The sequence below is a fragment of the Anser brachyrhynchus genome (assembly GCF_964034855.1).
Source record: "Anser brachyrhynchus genome assembly, chromosome: 8".
In the NCBI taxonomy this organism is placed as follows: domain Eukaryota; kingdom Metazoa; phylum Chordata; class Aves; order Anseriformes; family Anatidae; genus Anser; species Anser brachyrhynchus.
In genome coordinates this window covers 22,816,971-22,836,790 of record NC_137702.1, presented here as the reverse complement: position 1 = coordinate 22,836,790, position 19,820 = coordinate 22,816,971, and the positions used below count along the sequence as shown (strand labels likewise).

General features: G+C 41.5%; 1 protein-coding gene across 2 annotated transcripts in view; it reads left to right on the top strand.

The window, feature by feature from the left end:
- The window catches only part of KIFAP3 (kinesin associated protein 3), a 67,396-nt gene extending 47,781 nt beyond the window's left edge, over positions 1–19,615 (top strand). For both annotated transcript variants that reach the window (XM_080601629.1, XM_080601628.1), the window contains 2 exons: positions 1,336–1,435; positions 19,194–19,615. In XM_080601629.1, coding sequence (XP_080457755.1) covers positions 1,336–1,435; positions 19,194–19,302 — 209 coding nt within the window. In that variant the 3' untranslated portion in view covers positions 19,303–19,615. The remainder of the gene's footprint in view (positions 1–1,335; positions 1,436–19,193) is intronic.
- The last annotated feature ends 205 nt before the right edge of the window (positions 19,616–19,820 follow it).

Sequence of the window (19,820 nt, the reverse complement as noted above, 5' to 3'; positions counted from 1 at the left end):
GAATCTCTGTAGCACCTCATCAAATGTCTGTTAGAAATCTAGATGTGTCAATTCTATTCCTTTTATCATTTGTCACTATATTATCTTCAAAAAACCATCAGGTAAATTCATAAAGCACATGGAGATTTGTTTGAATGCCTGAGTCGTCATCTTTAAGCCCTTGTGTCTGTAAGTAACTTTCCACTGCTTCCTGCACAGGCAGTTTTAGTAGATTTGAAACCACAGAGGTTAAGCTAAGTGGCCTGTGATTCCCTGGATCTTATCTCTCTTTCTTCAAAGTGGAATGGCATTTGTAACTTCCTAGTCATTAGGAATCTCTCTATCCTCTGTAAAACCATTAAAGTACCCGTTAGAATGTACCTGTTTCTGTCCTGTTTTTATTGGGATGCTTTCTGCACTGCAAGTCTGGGGTCGTTTTCATACAGTAACGGAGATGAAGTGAGATAGGGTCTATTTAAATAGTGTTTACCTAATTAGAGCCTCATATTAATTATTGGGTTTTAACTGTGCCCTTATTATTAACAAGAAATGAGTTTGGGGAATAGGATCAGGAAAGAGTTAAGCTGAGCTCTCACTCAGCTGGGGTCAGTTCACTGACTTCACTTCAACTTCACTTCAAAGACACTCTGGATTTACACTGATGTAACAGAGGGAAGATGTTAGCCCTTGATTTCCTTCTCTTTATAAAGCAAGCAGAGACTATGAAGCCTTTAAAGAATACTACTGGCTTTACAGATGTTTGCCTCTTCAAATGCTGGTGCTTTAATATAAATGAAGCAAAAGAAAGCAGTAATCTGTCTTCTTGTGAGTTTGTTGTGTGAAAAGACCACCCTTTTAGGGAATAGCAAGAAGACATTGAAATAGGGAACATGAAATTGTTTCCAAGATGCTTTCCTATTTCTTTTCCTTAACCAGTTTTAAGAGATAGTGTTAAGAGGCAGTCTCTTGAAAAATTAAGACCTTTGTTGCTTTTCTACTTTTATGCTGCTGGCCTAGATCCATGTTTGACCCTTGTCATTACTTTTTCCTCTGTGTTCCCTTTCATGATGTGGCAGACAATATGGTTCTTGATCTAGTATCTCCAGGCCTTAAGATGAAGAGGTAAGAAATTTTCTTAGGTGTAGCTTATCTCAGGGCAGTAGACTAGATGGAATCCCAGTGAAAGTTCTGTTGTAGCTGAAGTTGCTCCTTTTCAGTATTATTGTTGCTTGATATTCCTCCCAGAAATAATCCAAGTTGCTAATGAATTTGAGAAAAAACAGCACAAATGAGTGCCCGCCTGCCCCGAAATCATGCCCTTCTTTTACAGTCTCTGTATCTTTCTTGTTTTTACAGATGGCCTAATAGCCCCTGATGGAGCAGTGAGTCCAGATTTCTTCAGTGATTATCATCTTCAAAACGGAGACCTTGTTGGGCAGCATCCCTTCTCCGGCAGGTAAATTGCTGTTTGTGAAGCAATTCCATACAACCATGGAATCATAGAATATTCTGAGTTAGAGACCATGCTACAGTCAGTCTGTACCATCTATACCAACCAATGTTGTCTAAAATATTGGTTTCCTTCCTAAGTAATAACATTTTTGCAACACTTACAACTTTAGTCACCATTTGTAGGTATGACCAATTCACAGTATGCATAGCTGGAGCAAAAAAGTTTCTTACTTTGGCTTCTTGTAGTTTTTAAGGGGTAGTGGAAGGTTACTTGTTTGTTTATTGTACTCATGATGCACCAGAAAGCTGAATTAACATTCAGGCAATATAGCAAGGGTGTAATAGTGGCAGCATATATAATAAAAAATTGACTAAAATTCTCAGATCTGGGAGAAAAAAAAAACAGAACTAAGATGTGTTACCTTGAAAAGGGAAAAAAGTGTTTATACTCAGAGGATCAAGTTCAGATCACTGTGCAACCCTTTGTGTGGAGCTTGTGTTTGGGAAGGGGATACTGGCATGAAGTCTAAGAAGAGTCACTTGCCAGGTAATGTTTTGGCTAAACTTCTAGTAAGAGCGACATTGTTAACTTACTTATGAAAACTATGATTAATATTTTAGCAAAAGGATTAGAGATGGACTGGTATGTACCACGTCATCTGATCTCTTCCACATGTGCAGCCTTCATCTCAGGGCATGCTGGCGATCGAGAAACTGAGGGAAGTACGAGCCATCTGCTGCTCTTGGAGTTGTTCTGTGTGGCTCACAGTCTTCAACATTAACATAGACACACAACCCAGGAGATGACAGGTTTCTGTATTAACCAGAAACTGTATGGCTATGTAGTCCCAACAGTCTTTATGGCCCTGTGGAAGAAGAGGAAAAAGAAAAAAGATGAAGAGGGAAGTTTGTAGCCTCCTTTCTTTCCAATAAACTAAGATAGCCCTAGTCACAATCTTCTTGGCTTTCCAGAAAGTTTTCAGCTGGAAAAAATCTTGAGTGTCCATGGGTAAAAGTTAAAGTAGATCGCTTGGTCTCATATTTCAAGCCTGTATCAGGGAGCTACGTTAATAAGCTGTGTTTTGATCTGATTGTCTTCCAAGTAAAATGAGTAGCAAAATGCACCTGGTGTATCCTTAATTAAAATAAACATTCGTAGGATTTCCTTGTGATGTCTCCAGGCATTTTGGAGGCCCACCTTAAAAAACAGGACAGACAAACTGCAATTTGTCTAACTACAAACTTTGTAATTGCCCTTTGTTGATAGCCTCTGTAAATATTCAGATTTCTCGTTACGATTCTGTTTTCTCGGTAGGCTTTTTTTTGTATGACTGCTTCATGGATTTATCTGCAGTCCAGACACAGTCTAATTGGAAACAGTATGGACTGCTGCAAATGTTCTGTCCTATTTGTAACATAGGAGGACTGAATTGTTTGATAGAATAGATACTGGCAGTCGGATGGCGAATCCTACTTTTCAGATGTGTGTCATTATCGTTTTGAACTTCTTGGCGCCAGAAGCCAGGATTTCCTGATGCTTAGAGCTAATGTAAAATGCATTATTGCTCCAGGCATGAGGCATGGAATTGCCAGTCCCATGAGTTTGAAGAGTCAGACCCTCCCTTTTCCCAAATTTCAATTGGTGTTGGAAGGTAAAACCATACGTGCTAGGGACCCTAATTAAAAATAATAGCAGCAAGTCAAGGCTCTTTTTATGTGTTATATAGAGTACATTTCATCCATACCAAAACATAATTCGAGGGTATTTTTATGCTTACAGTTTAAAGCTAACAAGAACCTTATGTCAAGGATTTATTTTTAACCAGTTCCAGCTTTTAATAAATCAAGATTTTTGTTATAAAAATGGTTCATTTTATTAATATTTGGATATGTTTTCAGAAACTTTTCAAAAGAAAGCTGTTATGATTTGCATAGACAACTAACAAGTCAGTTAATACTAAGATCTTTTTTGTGAGTTTGAGGAGGGATGACTTTAAAATGGGTAGATGCATGTTTTTCAGTCTTTTCATTTGTTATGCTTTTTATTATGCATTTAGTTGTTGTGTCTGTCTTCTGGTCTTGGCCTTTTATATTAGGCTTTATTATTCTGTAATAGAAATGGTTGTTTGCTAAGCAGTGCAGTGAGTTGGGAACGGAGTGAGTCTTTTCCATTATTTAAGACCACCCTGTGAAATTTGAGGTAGGTGACAACCATGAGCAGGTTTCTTTCTACTCAACTTTGAATAATCCTTTCTTCTCCTTTCTGCAGTCCTAGGAGGAAAAGTTAGGCTATGTCAGCTGTTTAATTTCTCTGAGGTTATTTCCTATCCTTGCAGCATGCTCAGACTAAATCGGGACTTCCCCTTACCTTCAGGAGAGCCTGCATAGATGTACTTACAGGTCAGCCAGTAAGACTGACCTTTTTAGTGCCTGAATCTCATTGAGAAGCTGAGCTGGTATTGAACTAGTGCTGATGTCCCCACTGTGTTTATAAAGGGAGGCATTACTAAGATTTTAGTGTGTCTGATCACCAACCTCATTTTTTGGAGCCAAAGAAAGGGGTCTAGGAGACTTTTCCATGACTGTAACCAAGCTCAAGTTGCCTGAAAGGCTTTCACCATGAGCAGTGTTTAATAACACCTGTAGAAGGGAACGCAGCCCACACCAGCTGCCTTATATCAGACTTAGACCAGTTATATTGCATGGAGCAGATAGTGAAAACCATGTGCCGCCTTGGTTGTAGGATGTTAGTTCTAGCAGTGGTCCAGGGATTGCCTTTTCTGTTCCACTGAGTTACATTCAAGAAAATTGAGGGGGATTGGAGCAGCAGATATATCCAGGTGTGTAATCAATGAAATTATTGACTTCCCTGTAACCCAGCAGGGCTACCACTGCAATCCGCTGTGGAGTCCCTGTCCTAGGAGTCACAAGACACACGTGTTGGACCAGACATGCTGCACAGTCTTATGTGAGTAGGAAAGTCTTTTTTTGAAGTCGAGAGTGAAGTAGGAGTTTTTGTTTTTTTTAAAATATTTGTATGTACCTGGACTCACTAAGCTAGAACACGGTTTTATTTCCATTGTTTTTTTCAACAGGGAAGCATGAAATAATTCTGTTAGCAGTAAGAACACATACAGATTTGTCAAACTAGGTGGAATATCATAAGGGTTGGATTTTTCAAAGGCATGTCCTTCCCTTTATAGGGTTCCTTAGAATGCCCTTTAAAACAGACAGTACTAACTACTGTCAGAGAATGCTGCCCTAGATGATGAACTCCTACAGTACAGAACAACGTTGAAGAGAATTGTAAGAGTATCTAGCCCTGAATTTAGTATGTAAATTTGCTTGCGTGCTTTTCTGGCCATTTCACGATGGCAAGCAGGGATAATGGATGTTTCCAGTATTTGTCAGCATAAAGGAGAAGCAGCACATCAGCAAAAACCTGGAAAGCTGGCATTTTATAATATTGCCACCCTCATTTTAGGTACCCAAGACATTGTTAGAAATAAAGTTGTTTTGTTTCTGGTCATATAGCTTGTGGGGTTTCACAGCTTTAGATTAAAGCTGTTATTTCTGAACTATATTTTTAATAGAGTTGTGCTGTTGTGTAAGATGTCTGTAGAATTATTTCAGAATATAACACATGTAGAAATACTGATAAAATACATAAATAGCCTCTCTTGTTTTTCTTAAAACCTTGGAGCAGAATGTAAGCAGATCATAAGGTATGTTTTCCATTCTGTGCAAAATAAATGGCTGAGAAGGTTGTTTTGACAGCTTGTATCCAGGTTGTTTCATTGGCTAGGAAAAGACTTTTGTGATTAGATTACCAGCTTTGAATTGTCATACTGTCTTTCAGAAGCAGATGGGCATTAGGCAGAGATTTGAATTTTTCATCTGTTATTAAAAATCTGTATTCAGTGCTCCTGGTTCTGATAACTCTTAATATAGAGTGAAAGTTTTACGAGTGTAGCAAACAAAAAATCCCTCACCTTTTGGCTAAAGTGATGACAGCTTAGTGTCTGAGCTGCAAGGGAGAAAAACCAGCTGAAAGACATCTTCAAGAATCTATGGTCATTTATCAAATTTTAATCACCTTCTAGAGATTATTTTCTTAAGACACAGGCATCATAGTGATGGCTAAATATCTTATAATGGAGATTTCCACAGTATTTTTTCTTTCCCTTTTGGGAAGAAACTTTTTAACCTTTCCCAGCTATAACTAGATAATGGTAGAAAGTTTTACATGTGAAAGGCAATTTGTTGTAAATAGCTTCATCAGAGTTCCCAAATTCTGTCTTGTCTGTAGCTTTAGAAAGATTAATAGGAGTGCTGGAGGTAGCCCAAACTTTTTTCTTTCAGAGGAAGCTTTCTCCAGTGCAGAATCTTTTAACCCGATTATAAAATGGAGCAGAGCTGCCATTGCACGGTCTTCGTTTTCACAGAGACAAGGTGTTTCTGTGTGCAGTTCCCAGCGTGTGTACTCACATGTCCTCTCCACAGAGATTTGATGGAAGTTTCTTCCCAGGAAACAGTGAGGTTTGGCATGTCAAACAATTGTTTTTTATGGGGTGACTGTCTCACTCCTTGATGGAACATCTTTTCTCTTGCCTGGTTTCATGACCTAAATCTGTAGCTCTTTCTCCTCTTTTTACCATGGTAGGACATTGTGATATTTTGTGAGTCCAGGACACGGAGCCAGGACCCTGCAGGCTGCTCTGTGCTGCCTTTAAGCTGTGTCTGTTGGGAAGTATGGGCATACATAAGCTAGGTTTTGTGTCTTGGGTTGGCAGAAACTGGTCTTGTGGGCTTCAGTGACTGAATGGCCATAGGTGCTAGTGGAGCACAGAGAAGATTGTTACTGTGGCTTAAGTCATCTCTAGCCAAACTACCCACTTGTAATGTTTGCATGTGCTGAAAGCCCATATTGAATGGCAAGCGTAGTCATATCCCTGGGCTTTTTTTGCTTGGGTACCCTGATGAAAATCAGACGTGAACTTTATTGAGGGAAGGACCTAGAGCTGTAGCCTTCCGTTCCTATTCACTTCTGCAGTGTGGTGCAAGCTCTCAGTCATGTGTCACAGCTGAGTAGCTCCTGTTCGGGTCGGGTGCAGGAACTGCATCATGTGCTGGCAAATAAACACTCTGAATGTTTATCAAAATGTTTTTAATTGGTTGTATCTGTAATTTGTTTCCTACATCAGCACTTACAACTATCTTCCATATAGATCCTCATCTTCACAAAGCAGTCCTATGTTGTTCTTCTCAAGCACTGAGGTTAGGATTTCATTTCTTTTCCTTGTTTAGTTTCTAAACCCTATGAGATATTTCTGATATAAAGAACTTCTTCCTAAGGAAAAGACTGGAGGAGTGGAGGGACCCTGCTGTGGGAGTATTTCTCATCCATTGTATCTTTCTTTTGAAACACCAGTTTTCAGAAAGGTTTGTTTAGAAGTTTGAGCTATCCCTTCCCAGCCTTTCAGCAGTTAATTGCCATCTTGCAGGTTATCTCTGAAGGTGAAAAACTGGTGCATGAGTTGACAGTAAAAGTGAGCTGCTTCATGCAACCCTTTACAGCCATCAGTGGCAGAAGAAGCTTTGTTTCACAGGTCTTAGAAATATAAATTAAGATTTAAAAAAAAAACAAGTTCTGATGTGGAGTCTGTGCTAGAGGAGAAATGACAGTAGTCACATTTCTTCAACATCTGAGTAGAGGTAGTGATGTTTTCCTGTCTTAGAGGTGTGATCAGAGGTGGGCATATAGTAAGTACAAAATCTTTTAATTGACGGAAATAAAAGCTGGTATAATGTAAATTATTATTGCAATATGGTTCTACTTCAAAACACTTTACCATAGTGATATCACTTGGTTTTGTGCATTGCTTTTTCTTTTCCATACTTAAAATTTATTTTAAAAGGGGGGAAAAGAAAAGGTAAAATGGTTTTTCCTCTGCAGTACAGAGTTGTACTCAGCTTCTACCATTTCTCAGCTTCTACCATTTGGACACTATTTAATTTGCATTTCCTAAGAGAATTGAATTAGGTTTTACTGGTAAATTGGGCCTATAACCTTGTAGGCAAGTTTTTATTAGTTTATCACACATCAGTATTAGCAAATTGTAAATCCCACTGAAATGAATTTGAAAAGGCCTTAAAGAGAGGCCCAGAACCAATGAAGTTTCTGGAGACAAATAAGGTTTTTTTTGTTGGTTTTCTTTATCCCACAAAAATGTTGTTAGTGGTAGCAGTCATATCTTTTTTATCATAGTCTGTTGTTCTAACTGCCTGCACGTTTAGTTTTTAAGAAGTTAAACTCAGCTTGGCCAGGAGGTTTTCACTAAATTTCTGATGCTGCTTGATAAGGCTTGACATAATAAAGCACACATCTTAGGTGGACAGTGCAGCATTTAGTGGCTATTCATGTGCAAAAGGCAGGTAAGCTTAGCCATTTCTTTTTGTTCATCAAACAGTGTCTGTTCAGGTCCTACATATGTGTGGAATGAACATCTTGCATCTAAAAGATAGCAGTAAGGAAGCAGGACCTGCTGTCTTTTGGAGCTTCTGATTACAGTCTAGGACAGGTAAATGGAAAGACTTAGCTTGATTTCTGCAGGTCTTGGATCATGGCCTGAATGTCAAAATCCACTGTATGTACGTATTTGTTTCCCTTTGGCACGTAAATGTGAGAGCAGTGCTTTCAGAACGTGAACGCTTTATCACTAAGCTTTTGAATGCAAGTTTCAATTTTTTGGTGTCCAGTTTATAATAATTTGTTTCTGTACCATTAAACTATAGTTACCTCATTCCTTTCCCTGGTGTGGCCATAGTGGTCATATTCCCTCCTAGCTGTCATTTTACTAGTTTTTTCGTACCGTTGTTTCAAAGCCATTTTTATAGAAGTTAAGTACTGCAACCTGATCGTGTTGTAATCCAGTATAGGTCTGACCAATATGTATTGAATCAAATTATGCTCTTATGCGGTGGACAGTTATTGTAGCAATTTTGAAGACCGGGGTTTGATTCTTCAAGGGAAAAAGACTTTTTTCCTGACCCATGTGCATCAGATTTTCCCAGAGCTTGGAGGTCTGCGCATACTGCACCGAAATAAGGACAATGGTCTTCATAAACAGTATCCTTCATACAGCAACTTCTTAATGTGCATGGTTGCTTATGTATCATTGCTCTCATCTTAGATTACATGAGGAGAAGCTTCCTAACGGCTCTTTGTGTCCCCCAACACGCAGCTGGTATCCACAGCACAACGCATGGTCCCTACCCCAAAGAGCAAGGATAGTTGAGGTGGGCAGGGAACCAAAGGCGAGAAGTTTTGTCTCTGCCAGGTGTCAGAGCCTTCAGCAGAGCAGTGCTCTCCTGGCTGCTCTCTGTGCCCTGTTGACCAGACCACACCACCTCGCCAAGGTGTGTGGTCCCTGATCATGGAGGATCATGTTGCACTCGTTTAATTTACTGTAAGAGCTGTTTAATTGCTCTGAACAATCACACTAGTATGCTAATAGATGAAATAGCTTGCTTGGGAATATTTTGAAGGTGTAAGTTTTTTTGGCAAGGTGCAGATGTCATTTGGGAAGAGTTAGCATTGAGGTTTTAATGCACTTCAGCTTTTTTGGAATATAGGATACTAGGGCCTCTTTCACTTGCACTCGTCTTTCACATTTTTGGGCTGCTTTTGATTTTATTATATTCCACCTGCAGTTGGCCTCATTTAACCGACATGGTCTAGGTGGCTATTAAGAATTTGAAAAGAATGCCAAAATGCTGCAGCAGTTAGCTCAAGTCCTTTGGAATGTCCTACCAAAAAATCCCCCAAACCTGGGTCTGTCTCTTTTGAAATGTAACATTAATTAATTCCCACGTTCTGTCTGCTGCTCTTAGTCCCTCCAGATGTGCTACTAGGAATAGACTGGCTCCCTGGTTACAAGCCATCTGGGCTCTGTAAACTGATTTGCACTTATATTAAACAATAAGTGAACAGAACGCGGAAGAGTTATTAAAGCAAATGTACATTGCTTATAAATCTCAAAGTAAAATATTAAAACGTAGTAAATGGGAATGGAATGTGCAAATGAAGACCTGCCTGTTTTTAATGAGTTTAGCTGTGACCTTCTCGATTTCAACCAAAAGAAAAGAATTTTATTTTTCTCTTTAAAATGAAAAAAAAAGAAAAAAACTATAAAACTGCTTACAGAAGTATCTGAGACAAAAACAAGGAAATATAATGTTCTAAACTTGACTGGTCCAAACCACTCAAGCTGCTGTGACAGCTCATAAAACTGAGAGTAGTTTTTAACTGGACTCTGTTTTACATTGCCAGAGTGAATTTTCCTTGCAGGAAGTAGCCAGAAGGTTTATTTAGTTTCCAGACTGCTGCTTTGATCTTTCCATTCTGTCACTTCTCAGGTTACATAGCCCTTTTTCACTGCAGTAAATCTGCAACAGTTAATGAGAATAAAATTTCCTCCTTCTCACTGATCGCATGCTGTTAAATGCCAAACCACAGCCAGCAGCATATTTGCAGAATTCAGCTGCACTGTACAAAAACAGCACAATCAGTTTAATCTTGTTGTTTTTGTAATTCATTTTATTGAGCTTTCCTTTTTCAAGTGACCTATTTTATCAAGGCAAGTGGTTGCAAGGCCAGACCTGGAAGAAAGATTTAAAACTGTAATAAAGTGAAGGGTATTTTGTATGCTACGTATAAGCATGCTCACAGGATTCAAAATTAAACATACAATGAGTAGTTCTCAAGTCCCATATATCAGTGGGATATTTCTGATCGTTATTATCTGAAATGAACATGTGCTGCAAACAAGTCTCTAGTATTAAAAAACAATTGAACATATCAAATTAATTTATTTTGCCAAATAGTTGAAATTGCGTTGATTATAAAATTTGACACGGAATCTGTCTTTATCAGCCTCAGTCATGCATGTATGATGACAACTACCCCTCTCTCCCTCTGGAAAACTAAAAAAAATTATTTTTAACCATGAGACTTAAGGAAAAAAAAAAGTATACAAGTTTAGAGAGTTTATTTGCCTTCTGGGTTTTGAGCTTTTTAAGTTTTGTTGTTTTTTCCAAGACTCCCTGCCCAACTTTTAGCCTAGAAACATTTTATTTTCCTTCCATTTAATTAAAGTTGAAATTTTTGCATAATAATGTTACTGAAAGATGTAGATCTCCAAGAAAATATTCAACATCTGTATTTGTATCTGGCATGTTCCCTAGTGTATCTAATGGTAGAGCAAAGAAAAGTGGTAAGAGGCGCTTAGATTTACTTCCTTCTTGATTTACACTAAAATGATCACTGGTCTGGGATGGATTTTGACAAGACTTCACTAGGGCCCTGCGTTGATAAATAAACGGGTTGAAATCTGGATAATCCTCTATGGTGGCAAAAATATTTAATGTTTGTTTATCGGTAATAATGCTCCCATTGCGTTTGCTGTGTGTGCTCTAGTGAACACTGCAAATCCCCTAGTAATGTTAACTTTCAGAAGAGACTTTGAAAGCTTTTATTGGCTGCAGCTGTAAACCAAGGCAGAGCAGAGTTTTTTGACTCTTCCCTCCTTCCCTGCAGCATCTGGATTATCCTCCCTGTCGAGTTGCCTGGTTCTTGGTGCTGAGCCTGGAGGCAGCACGACTATCAGCCAGTAACCTGTTGGCACGGCTCTGGGTATTTGTGCACAAGGGGAAACTTTTTTCCCCATTTGTACTGAAGCACAGAGCTGAGTGGCAGTGCTTGGACTTGAGGAGCTTGTATAAATATTTAAAGGAACAATTGTTCAGCTAGGAGTGCTTCAGTCCAAGGCACTGAAAACTTGCATTTCTTCTTCGACTGCTTATCTGGGAGTGCATTTTCATAGTGACCCTGATCTGTAACCTAGCACAAGAAGCAAGAAACACTTCCCGTCTGGAAACAGGAAGGCTGGGCAGAAGCCTGTGGAAGATGTGGATCAGATCCTGAGCTGATACAGTCAGTGACAAGTCACCTCTGCGGGGTTGCCTCTTCAGGATCTTATACTGCTCTGGCTGTTGGCTGAAGCTGCTGTACAAAGCATAATACTGACATCACCAGAGCTCAGTAAAAGAGATGTTTGAAACAGCCCCAAGCCAAACTTATTACTAGGTTAAGGTGAAGGCAATGTGCTCTTCAATTTATGGTGTTGACACAAATACTTTAGTCTGCCCAAGAAGAGGGGGAGGAAAAGACATCTTCCTTGATTATTTTTTTTTATTGCCTGCCTTTCAGGGCCTTTTTTTATGTTGCAGTTTTTAATTATTTTTTAGAAATGGATGTATCTAATCAGCAGGTTTGGCCAGTTGTTGAGCCAAGAGCATAGGGGATGTTTCTGTCAGGCTTATAATGGAAAGTCAGAACTCTTGGTTTCCATTCCAGCTCTGACTGTGCACTTGACCTTTTAACAAATCCTGTGCAGAATGGCTGAGAAATTCCCCTACCGTGTGGTGGAGCTGTGAGTCGGGCGAGGGAATGCTAGTGAAGTTATTCTGATGCCTTTCAAAGAAACAGGAGAGTTGCATGAAACAACCGAGTTGCTAGTTTGCCTGCTGGCTGTAATCTGGATTGGTTGCTTTCCTAGCAGTTGAGAAAGTCTTTTTTTTCTTTTTGAGGGGTGTTGTAGATGAAGGCTTCTGATTCTTTTCTGTTGGTCTAATCTGAGTCTTCTAATTACTGTAATTGATCATTTGGTGTCTTCAGTGTTTGGTTTTGTTTTCTGTGAATACTGTATCTGGGAAACTGAGGTCATGGAGAAAAAGAGCAACTTGCCTGGGATCACACAGCAGGTAACTGACAGAGCAAGAAACTGAGCCCGAGTCCCGGGCTGCTTTCACAGAGCTGAGATGGCAAGCTCCGTGGCTTTCAAGCAAGGTTCTGACTGAGTTTGGCTGAGCAAGGTCATTTGTTTTCAACTCAGTGCTTTCTTACCCTTCAGTTGGGAAATATGTTTTTTAAATGCTGCCTTCCCACCAGTGAGTTTTGGCATGCTTGTTGCTTGATGCGTAGCTGGAGCCTGACACAGAAGATGCAGTGCTCTCATATCCACAATTGTCAGATCTGCATTTGTTTATAATTAAATGGCAGAAACAGCGGTATTGTGCTGAGATACAACTGGGCACCCAGTCCAGAAACAACTGGAAACTTTAAGTCATTAAGTGCACTGAAGAAAGCTGGATCACATGGAAGGGGAGAGATGATCATATCCATAAAAGCTGTATCATCGTGCATAAGGGAGCTAAAATAACATCGCCTGGGTTCGTTCTGACATTTCTTATCTTTTGAGCAAATACAGTATTACTCTTAAAAGTAGATTAATATTAAATGCTAACGTAGAGGCAGGCTTGGTGCAGTATGCACCATGCAGTATGCAAAGGCAGAGTCCCTGACCCAAAGCTCCCCTCCCACTTGAGCCTGAGGGATAGAAAGTATGGGGAAAAAAGCTTCCCAGATAGGGGAGAAAGTGGGGCTGTAAGAGACAGAATTTAAGAGGCCTGTGGTTTATAGTTTAACGTCATTACCAGTAGTGGGAGAATCTATGGTTACAGAACATTTATATAAAGAAATGTGTTGAGTTTTTTAAGGCTTCTCAGTTGTATGCTGTTTCTCTCTAACCAATGGTTTGCCTTCTTACTCTGAAGGACAGGAAAAATTATGGCTAGCAATGCAAAACTAAAGTAGCAGCTGGCACAGAGAAGTAAACAGGATCATCTTCTCAATTGCTAGACTCTAAGCAAAGGCAAAAGCTGTATGCCATTTTCTGATGACTTCCACTGTTTCATGATGTTTATTATGAAAATAATTTATGAAGAGTTAGTTGGTGGCAGGTATCAGTAGAAAGGCCAGAGAGCCCTTGGTTTCCCAGACTTTGAGCCTTTGTTAAAGTTGGGTTAGCTGTACCTGCAGAGGATTAGCTTCCACCACCTTAAATATTTGTTACCTGAAATAACTTAAGAAATTAGAGGTTTCTGTTTTGCTGTAGAATTCAAAAATGTTTCCTACCTCCTTTGGCTGGGTGCACGCCACCCTGAATCCTAACCGTGCGATGGGACAAGGCCTGGATGTCCTCCTGCCTTTCCCTGACCCGGTCTGTGCACACAGGAAAGCTGTGGAGAGAGGGAGCTGCACCGTTTGCAACAGGTCTCCTGATCTGCCTGGGAGGACTGCAGCCTCTGCTGCATCCCGTACGTGATTATACTGCCCTGCACCACAAATGTCTCAGGCCTACAGTCTGGCACCTTTCATCAACTCTTGAGGGGGAAAAAAGCCTCAGAGAGGAAAGGAAAACCTACAGACTTTGCTCTTGTTGGCGAGCGTTACAATCTATAACCTGCATCTCAGCTGTGCCGGTTATAATGCTGTGCTTGTCTTGAGACTAGAGACTGATGTGCCATTCCTGTGGCTTTGGTACCTCCTGAGGGGGAAAATACAGCCTGGAGCATTCCTGTCTGTTATATATAGGAACTTGATACAGCATTAGAGCTGATGGGTTTATGGCATGAGCGTTTATATGGGAATACAGGATGGTAACTGTGCCATAAGTTACCAACAGTGCTGTCGCACGCTTAGTAGGCTCACAAAGGGAAACGTGAGGACTTCAGGGATGCGCTGCACCTTTCTCTTACTCAGCAGGGGTTTTGTGAAGCCAGAAGTGTGATCAGTGGGAGCAAGAAAAGGTGTCGTGTGTGTAAACGCGGGCTGCATATTTAGGCCTGCAAATAAACCCCCCTCAGCTCTTCATTTAAACACATGGAGAACGGTGTGATTCCTTCCTGAGGAGTTGGTAGGGCTGCTGAGAGCTGTGTAAGTTGTGTTTGCTTGGTCTTATCAAGGTCAGAGTACCCAGTGAATTATAAACTTATGTATTTTACAGTAAAATATGCTTTTATTGTAAAATAAAACTATAAAACTTGTATCCTTATTGAGTGGTGGATAGCCTGTCAGACGTGAGCCTTGCTGATGCAGAATAAGGAGAGAGGTCTGCTTCAGAGCAGGTTTAGGATGAGAAAAGATGCAGCTGAAAATGTAGCTCTGGGGGAAGCTGTATGTGCTTCACGTAAGGTTTGTCTTGGATTTCATTTTCAGTGGCTGTTGATTTCAGGGTGTAACCTAACCATGAAACTAACCATGAAACTGAAAAGGATGAGATGTAGGACCTAAAGTGTAAGTTCCTAAACTGTTATTGCACCCTTGAACATCAAGGCTCTGTTTCTGAGCCAACTTTACCTGCAGAGGCAGCCACCACCTTTTCTTTATGGTATGATTTTTTTGCTGTACTGCTCTGTGCCTCCTTCCCAAGCAGTTTTTCTTTCTGGGATTGCTCCAAGATCTGTGCATCCTACCTGTGGGTTTCCAGTTGGACTCCAAGGGCTTGGCTTCAAGCAAGAATTTCCCGAGTGACCCAGGATTTGCCTTTCTGAGGCCGTGCTTCTGCCAGAGGAATTAGTCCCCATTTCAGAGCAGCTTGTCAACGCTAGCACTGCTAACAGTGTGAATGCTAGCGTGGACAGGCTTAGGTGTCGATCGCATCACGAAAACTCACAGAAAACAGCTTTGCTCTGTGGTCAGCCTGCACCCAGGTGCTGTCACAGTGCAGACCAGCCTCAGGAGCCCCCCTGCCTGCACCATGAGCTCACGAGCAGCACAGAAACCTGCGTGGGGACCCCAGCAGTGGGCTGCTGGCAGAGCGTGCCCCGTCTGAGGCAGCCAAGTCTTCCAGACGTGCCACAAAGCCTGTCTGAGGCTCTGCGTTCAGGAGGGAGTTAAGGAAAGTATTTTGTGGACACAGTGGGATGCTGGCTGGCATTTCCTGTGATCGGTTGGACTTTGTTTTAAATGATGTCAGGGCACCTAGGATCTGAGACGGGCACATTAATTTGGATGTTATGAATCCGAGTGAAGTATCAATAAGCAGAGCTGTTAAGAAATCTCTCCGTACTCATGCCCATCAGGAACGCTTTCCTCTTCAGCATGTGTTCTTCAGCTCCCCAGCAGTACAAGCAAATTGGAAAGTTCAGCTGTCATTTGGGGAAGGTCATAGATCACACTAGCAGCCCGAGTAATCCAAGAGGTTTTAAGTATCATAGCATTTAGTTTAAAGTGAAATTTGCTCTGACAGGGGCTGGCAGACCAATAGGAAAAAGAAATATTTGTGCTTGGAGAAGTGCATGTGTAGAGACCGCGAGTATAACTGATGGCTGGAAGTGATTTCAGTCTAAAAAAAACAAATCATTAAGAGAGTGCATAGGGGTAAAATACACAGTTCATATTTTAAAGGGTCTCAAAATGAACCAGCAACTGAGGTTAGCATTACATAGTAATTAGCTGCGCTGTTCACTGTTTAACTCCATGAGCTCCAGGCGTGGTGGTAAACGTGCACAAGAAAGCAGTTGTGCTTTAACTGCATGGTTAGCAAGCTCCGATCTGTGCACACGCGTGCGATTTTGTGAGGCAAAGCTGCCTTAAATAACTTGCAGGGTAGGGCAGCTGTGCAGTTTATTTATCTGAGAGGTGGTTGTGATACTACATGATCTGTACCCATTATACAACAAGGATTGCATGCGTTTCTGTTAGGTGTCCAGCTGAACCAGGCTGCCTAAAGGTAGGAAAATAACAATTTGGGGATGCGTACAGTTGCCTTGATGGCCTAACTGTGCCCCTCACTTTCTGGGAGGACAGGCTGATGCTCTGTTGAGCACAGTTTCCGTGTAGATGCTGTATAAATAAAACCGACAACATGCTTTACCTAGGAGCAAATTTTGAAGTTGATTGCTGGTATAAATCTAAGAGCACATGGCACAGATCACCATCTTAGGCCAATCATTAGCCCAGGAGTGTTTACAGCTGAAATCTACCATCTTTCCTGGCTGTACCCTTTTTGCTGTTCTTGGCAGGAGTGGCAAGGATTCAGCAGGACTCAGTTTTTAAACCCGTCTCCACCTCTGTAGGTTATGCTTGCAGAGTCATTGCACTTGGCTTGCCAGCCTCATGAGTAAGCCAGACTTCAGTCTGCAGATGCGTGTTTGCTGTTTTGTTGCCCTACCCCTGTTACCTCTTGAGGTTCAATAGCCTTTCCTTCCACCGAGAGGACAAGCTTTGTGCTGTTTGCCAGCCCAAACAATCAAACAAGCAAATCTGGGTAAGTTTCAATATCAGTAACATGTAAAAATGAAGCCAACTTTTTTTTTGAAGCAGGGGCAAGCCTTCATTTACTGATGAGAAATATGTAGATAGGGAAGAGCGGTGATTTGATCAAGGTGTTTTAATGTGATTTTCTATTCCTTTCTTTTTTTCTTTTTAAACTGTCCAAAGCAGTTATCAGCTGATCCATCTCCTCCAGTTTTCTTCAGGACACTAACATATGTCTAAACCATTTGGAAATAACTGATACTCCTCAAAGTTTAAACTCTAGGGATCTTTACCTAATTACTTACACATTTATAAAAAAAATATAAAAATGATTTGCTGAGAATGTAATTGAAACCATATTTTCCCTGCTCACTTTATCAATTTAAATATATTTAAAAGTGTTTGAATAAGTATTTCTGAACTGGAAATAGCTGGGAGAGCTCTGCCTGCAGCGATAGAGACCCATTGCCACCTCGTGGCTCAGCATCGTTATTACGCCTCACCCGAAGGAAAAAAGGGTTTGGGTTTGGTAGCAGAGTGAACAAGAGCTGGGAGAGGCCAAAATGAGTTCTTGAAGCTCTGCAGTTCAGGAAGCTGTGTCTGACAGCGGTCTGTCTGCATGCTGCAGAGCAGTGGTAGAAGCAGGGACCGTCCTCTGACCGAAGTGCGTGCAGGCAGAGGTAGAGCTGGAGTGCAGGGTTTGGTGTTTCTGGAGACAAGAGTTAAATGCAGAGAAAGTAACAAGACTTCTCAAAATGCCATTTCTTAGGAGTCTTTGCAAGCTTCAAGCCTGCTAAGAAAAAGCTGTTGTTTGCCAGGAACAAACAAGGGACCTGGAGAATTTGCCTCAGGTGTTACCAGCTCATTTTGTAATGGGCTTGGAAAAGAGTAATAGGACTTTGGAGTAGGTACGGGAAGGAATTGGTGGCCAGAGGCAGGTGTGGAGCCAGAGGCACGTGCTCACTTAGCTTTGCATCACTACAGGGGGCAGTACTCCTGCTCTGCTTCCTTTGCCGTGCTGAAGGGACTGATCAGATTTTAGGGTCAGACTGATGGCTCTGTGTACAAGTTGTGAGACAGAGGCATTGCCAACCCAAATACAGACAGGCAGACGTGGAAATAGCACTTTCAGGGCACTGCATTCCTCCAGAAACATTCAGGTGGATGTTCAAGTTCAGGCTTGTGGGTTGTGTTCCCTCCCTCTCAGGGGACAAACCTCAGCCTCAGACCTTCCACCTTCACGTGATTATCAGAATATCCCACAAGTCAACCGGTTTCCTGAGAAACCAGGCACAGAGTCCTTTCCTAGGCCCTTGTGGCAGCACAAACCGAGGAAAATATCTTTGTGAGGACAAAGTGCTGGACATGGTCCCCCAGCGCTTCAGCTGAGCCCTTTCAATCCAACCGATTCAGTAGTGCCAGCTTTTTGGTGAGCCAGGGCCTGGGGCCCACCCATTGTACGTCTTCTGGATGGGTCATTCTTTCCCAGGCCTTGACTGTTGCATAACCCATGTTCCATATGTCTAATTGGCAGTAATGAGGTTCAGCTTTTCCCCACTCCAAAAGCACTTTGGTTCTTTGTGTTTTGACAGTCTTCAGAAGGGAAGTTCAACTCCTTTCAATGCATCTTCAGGCAGACAATAAATCAGAATCCTTTTCTATTTGTCCTGCTGATGTGGAAGTTAAAAAGTGACATAGCTAAGAATAGGCAGTCATCCAGTATCTTAGGCAATGCTCATTTTCCCTCTACCTCCTGCATGAGAGTTATTGTTGAGCGTGAAATATGTGCCACTTTTCCCTGCACAGTTCTTGTGCTGTGGGACTTTTTAGGTGTAAAAGATGCTCTTCTGTGTGAAAAATGACTTATTGTGTCTCATCAGAACATAGCCATTTACTATATGATGAATTCTTTCTGCCATTTGCTTGTCAGTCTTGCAACCCATCAGAAACATTGTCCTTTGCTGAACTATGTCGCTATGCCAGATATTCTCACTTTCTCATTTCTAGCTGGTGTTTGCCCAGGGGCTTCAGAAATTGGCTGTCTCTTTGCAAGAAAAATAGGTTATTTGGATGTGCTGTGCAGGCGCGGGGTTACCAGTGGGCTTTGCAAGAGGCATACTCAAAGCCTTCCCACAAATACATGTAACCTTCAATGTACAGACAGAGAAACTGAGTCACGGAAGCAAAGTGCTTTGCCAGTAAATCCATAGAAGGATAGGAGAGAAGAGTTGTGTGTCTCCTGGGATTTTCATTTGAGCTGAAAGTCAAAAGCAGTTCACAAGAGGCTGGTTAATTCCACAATGCCAGCTCGCCATTTCTCTGCTTTCAGAAAATAAAAATAATAAAAAGCTTAAAGCGTTAGTGCAATGACTTGCTAGGCCTGCCTTTCCTGGACAGGAGTAGTGTTGATTTTTCTGCAGCATATCATTTTTTTGCCAAGGGAAGAGAAGATGGAGCAGTACTGGCTAGAATGGGGAAGATGGCTTGCTAAACTGCCTCCTAAAACCTACCTCCACGGCGAGCAGAGTTGGAGCAACCAGCACTAGTACGCCTTCTCTACCGTACAAAAACCTGTAATTTCTTTCCCTTCTTTTTATAGCATCGGAGTTGATGGATTTGGTCAGACACCAGGGGTTCCTGGCCGCCCAGCGACTGCGTATGGATACCGCCCGGACGAACCATACTACTACAGCTACGGGGCACGATAAAACGGCGCCCGTGCGCTCCAGGACGCTGCTCCCTGCCCTGGCCGGCGGTAGATCTGTCGGCGGTAATGCATGACTGTACCACGACAGGTCCATCCCTATGTATCCTTTGGCGTCTGTAGCTCCGGATAAACCTAGCCTTTCTGGGTCCAGTGTCGTAGTGACTGTTTTACTCCTCAGTTGCTCTTTATCATTTTTGTACAGTATTTGCTCTGTGACTTGAAAGCAAGCATTGAAAGCTACTGGACTGGAAAGTGTCACGTTATGTATATTAAGCTACTAATTTAATTTCTATTAAATATAAAAACCTGTGTGGTCAGTGTTGAATGTGGTGAATGCGTTTCTAACCAACGTTTCATTTGTTTTACAAGGCATTTAAGAAGAATGCTTCATGTGAAGCGTGTTTAATGTGGACTGTTTCCCTCTAACACTTCAGTAACAGGAACACTGTTAAGCCCCAGCATCTCCTGGCACTGTCTTCACAAGTAGTTACTGAAGTCCAGTCTTGGGCCTGACACCTT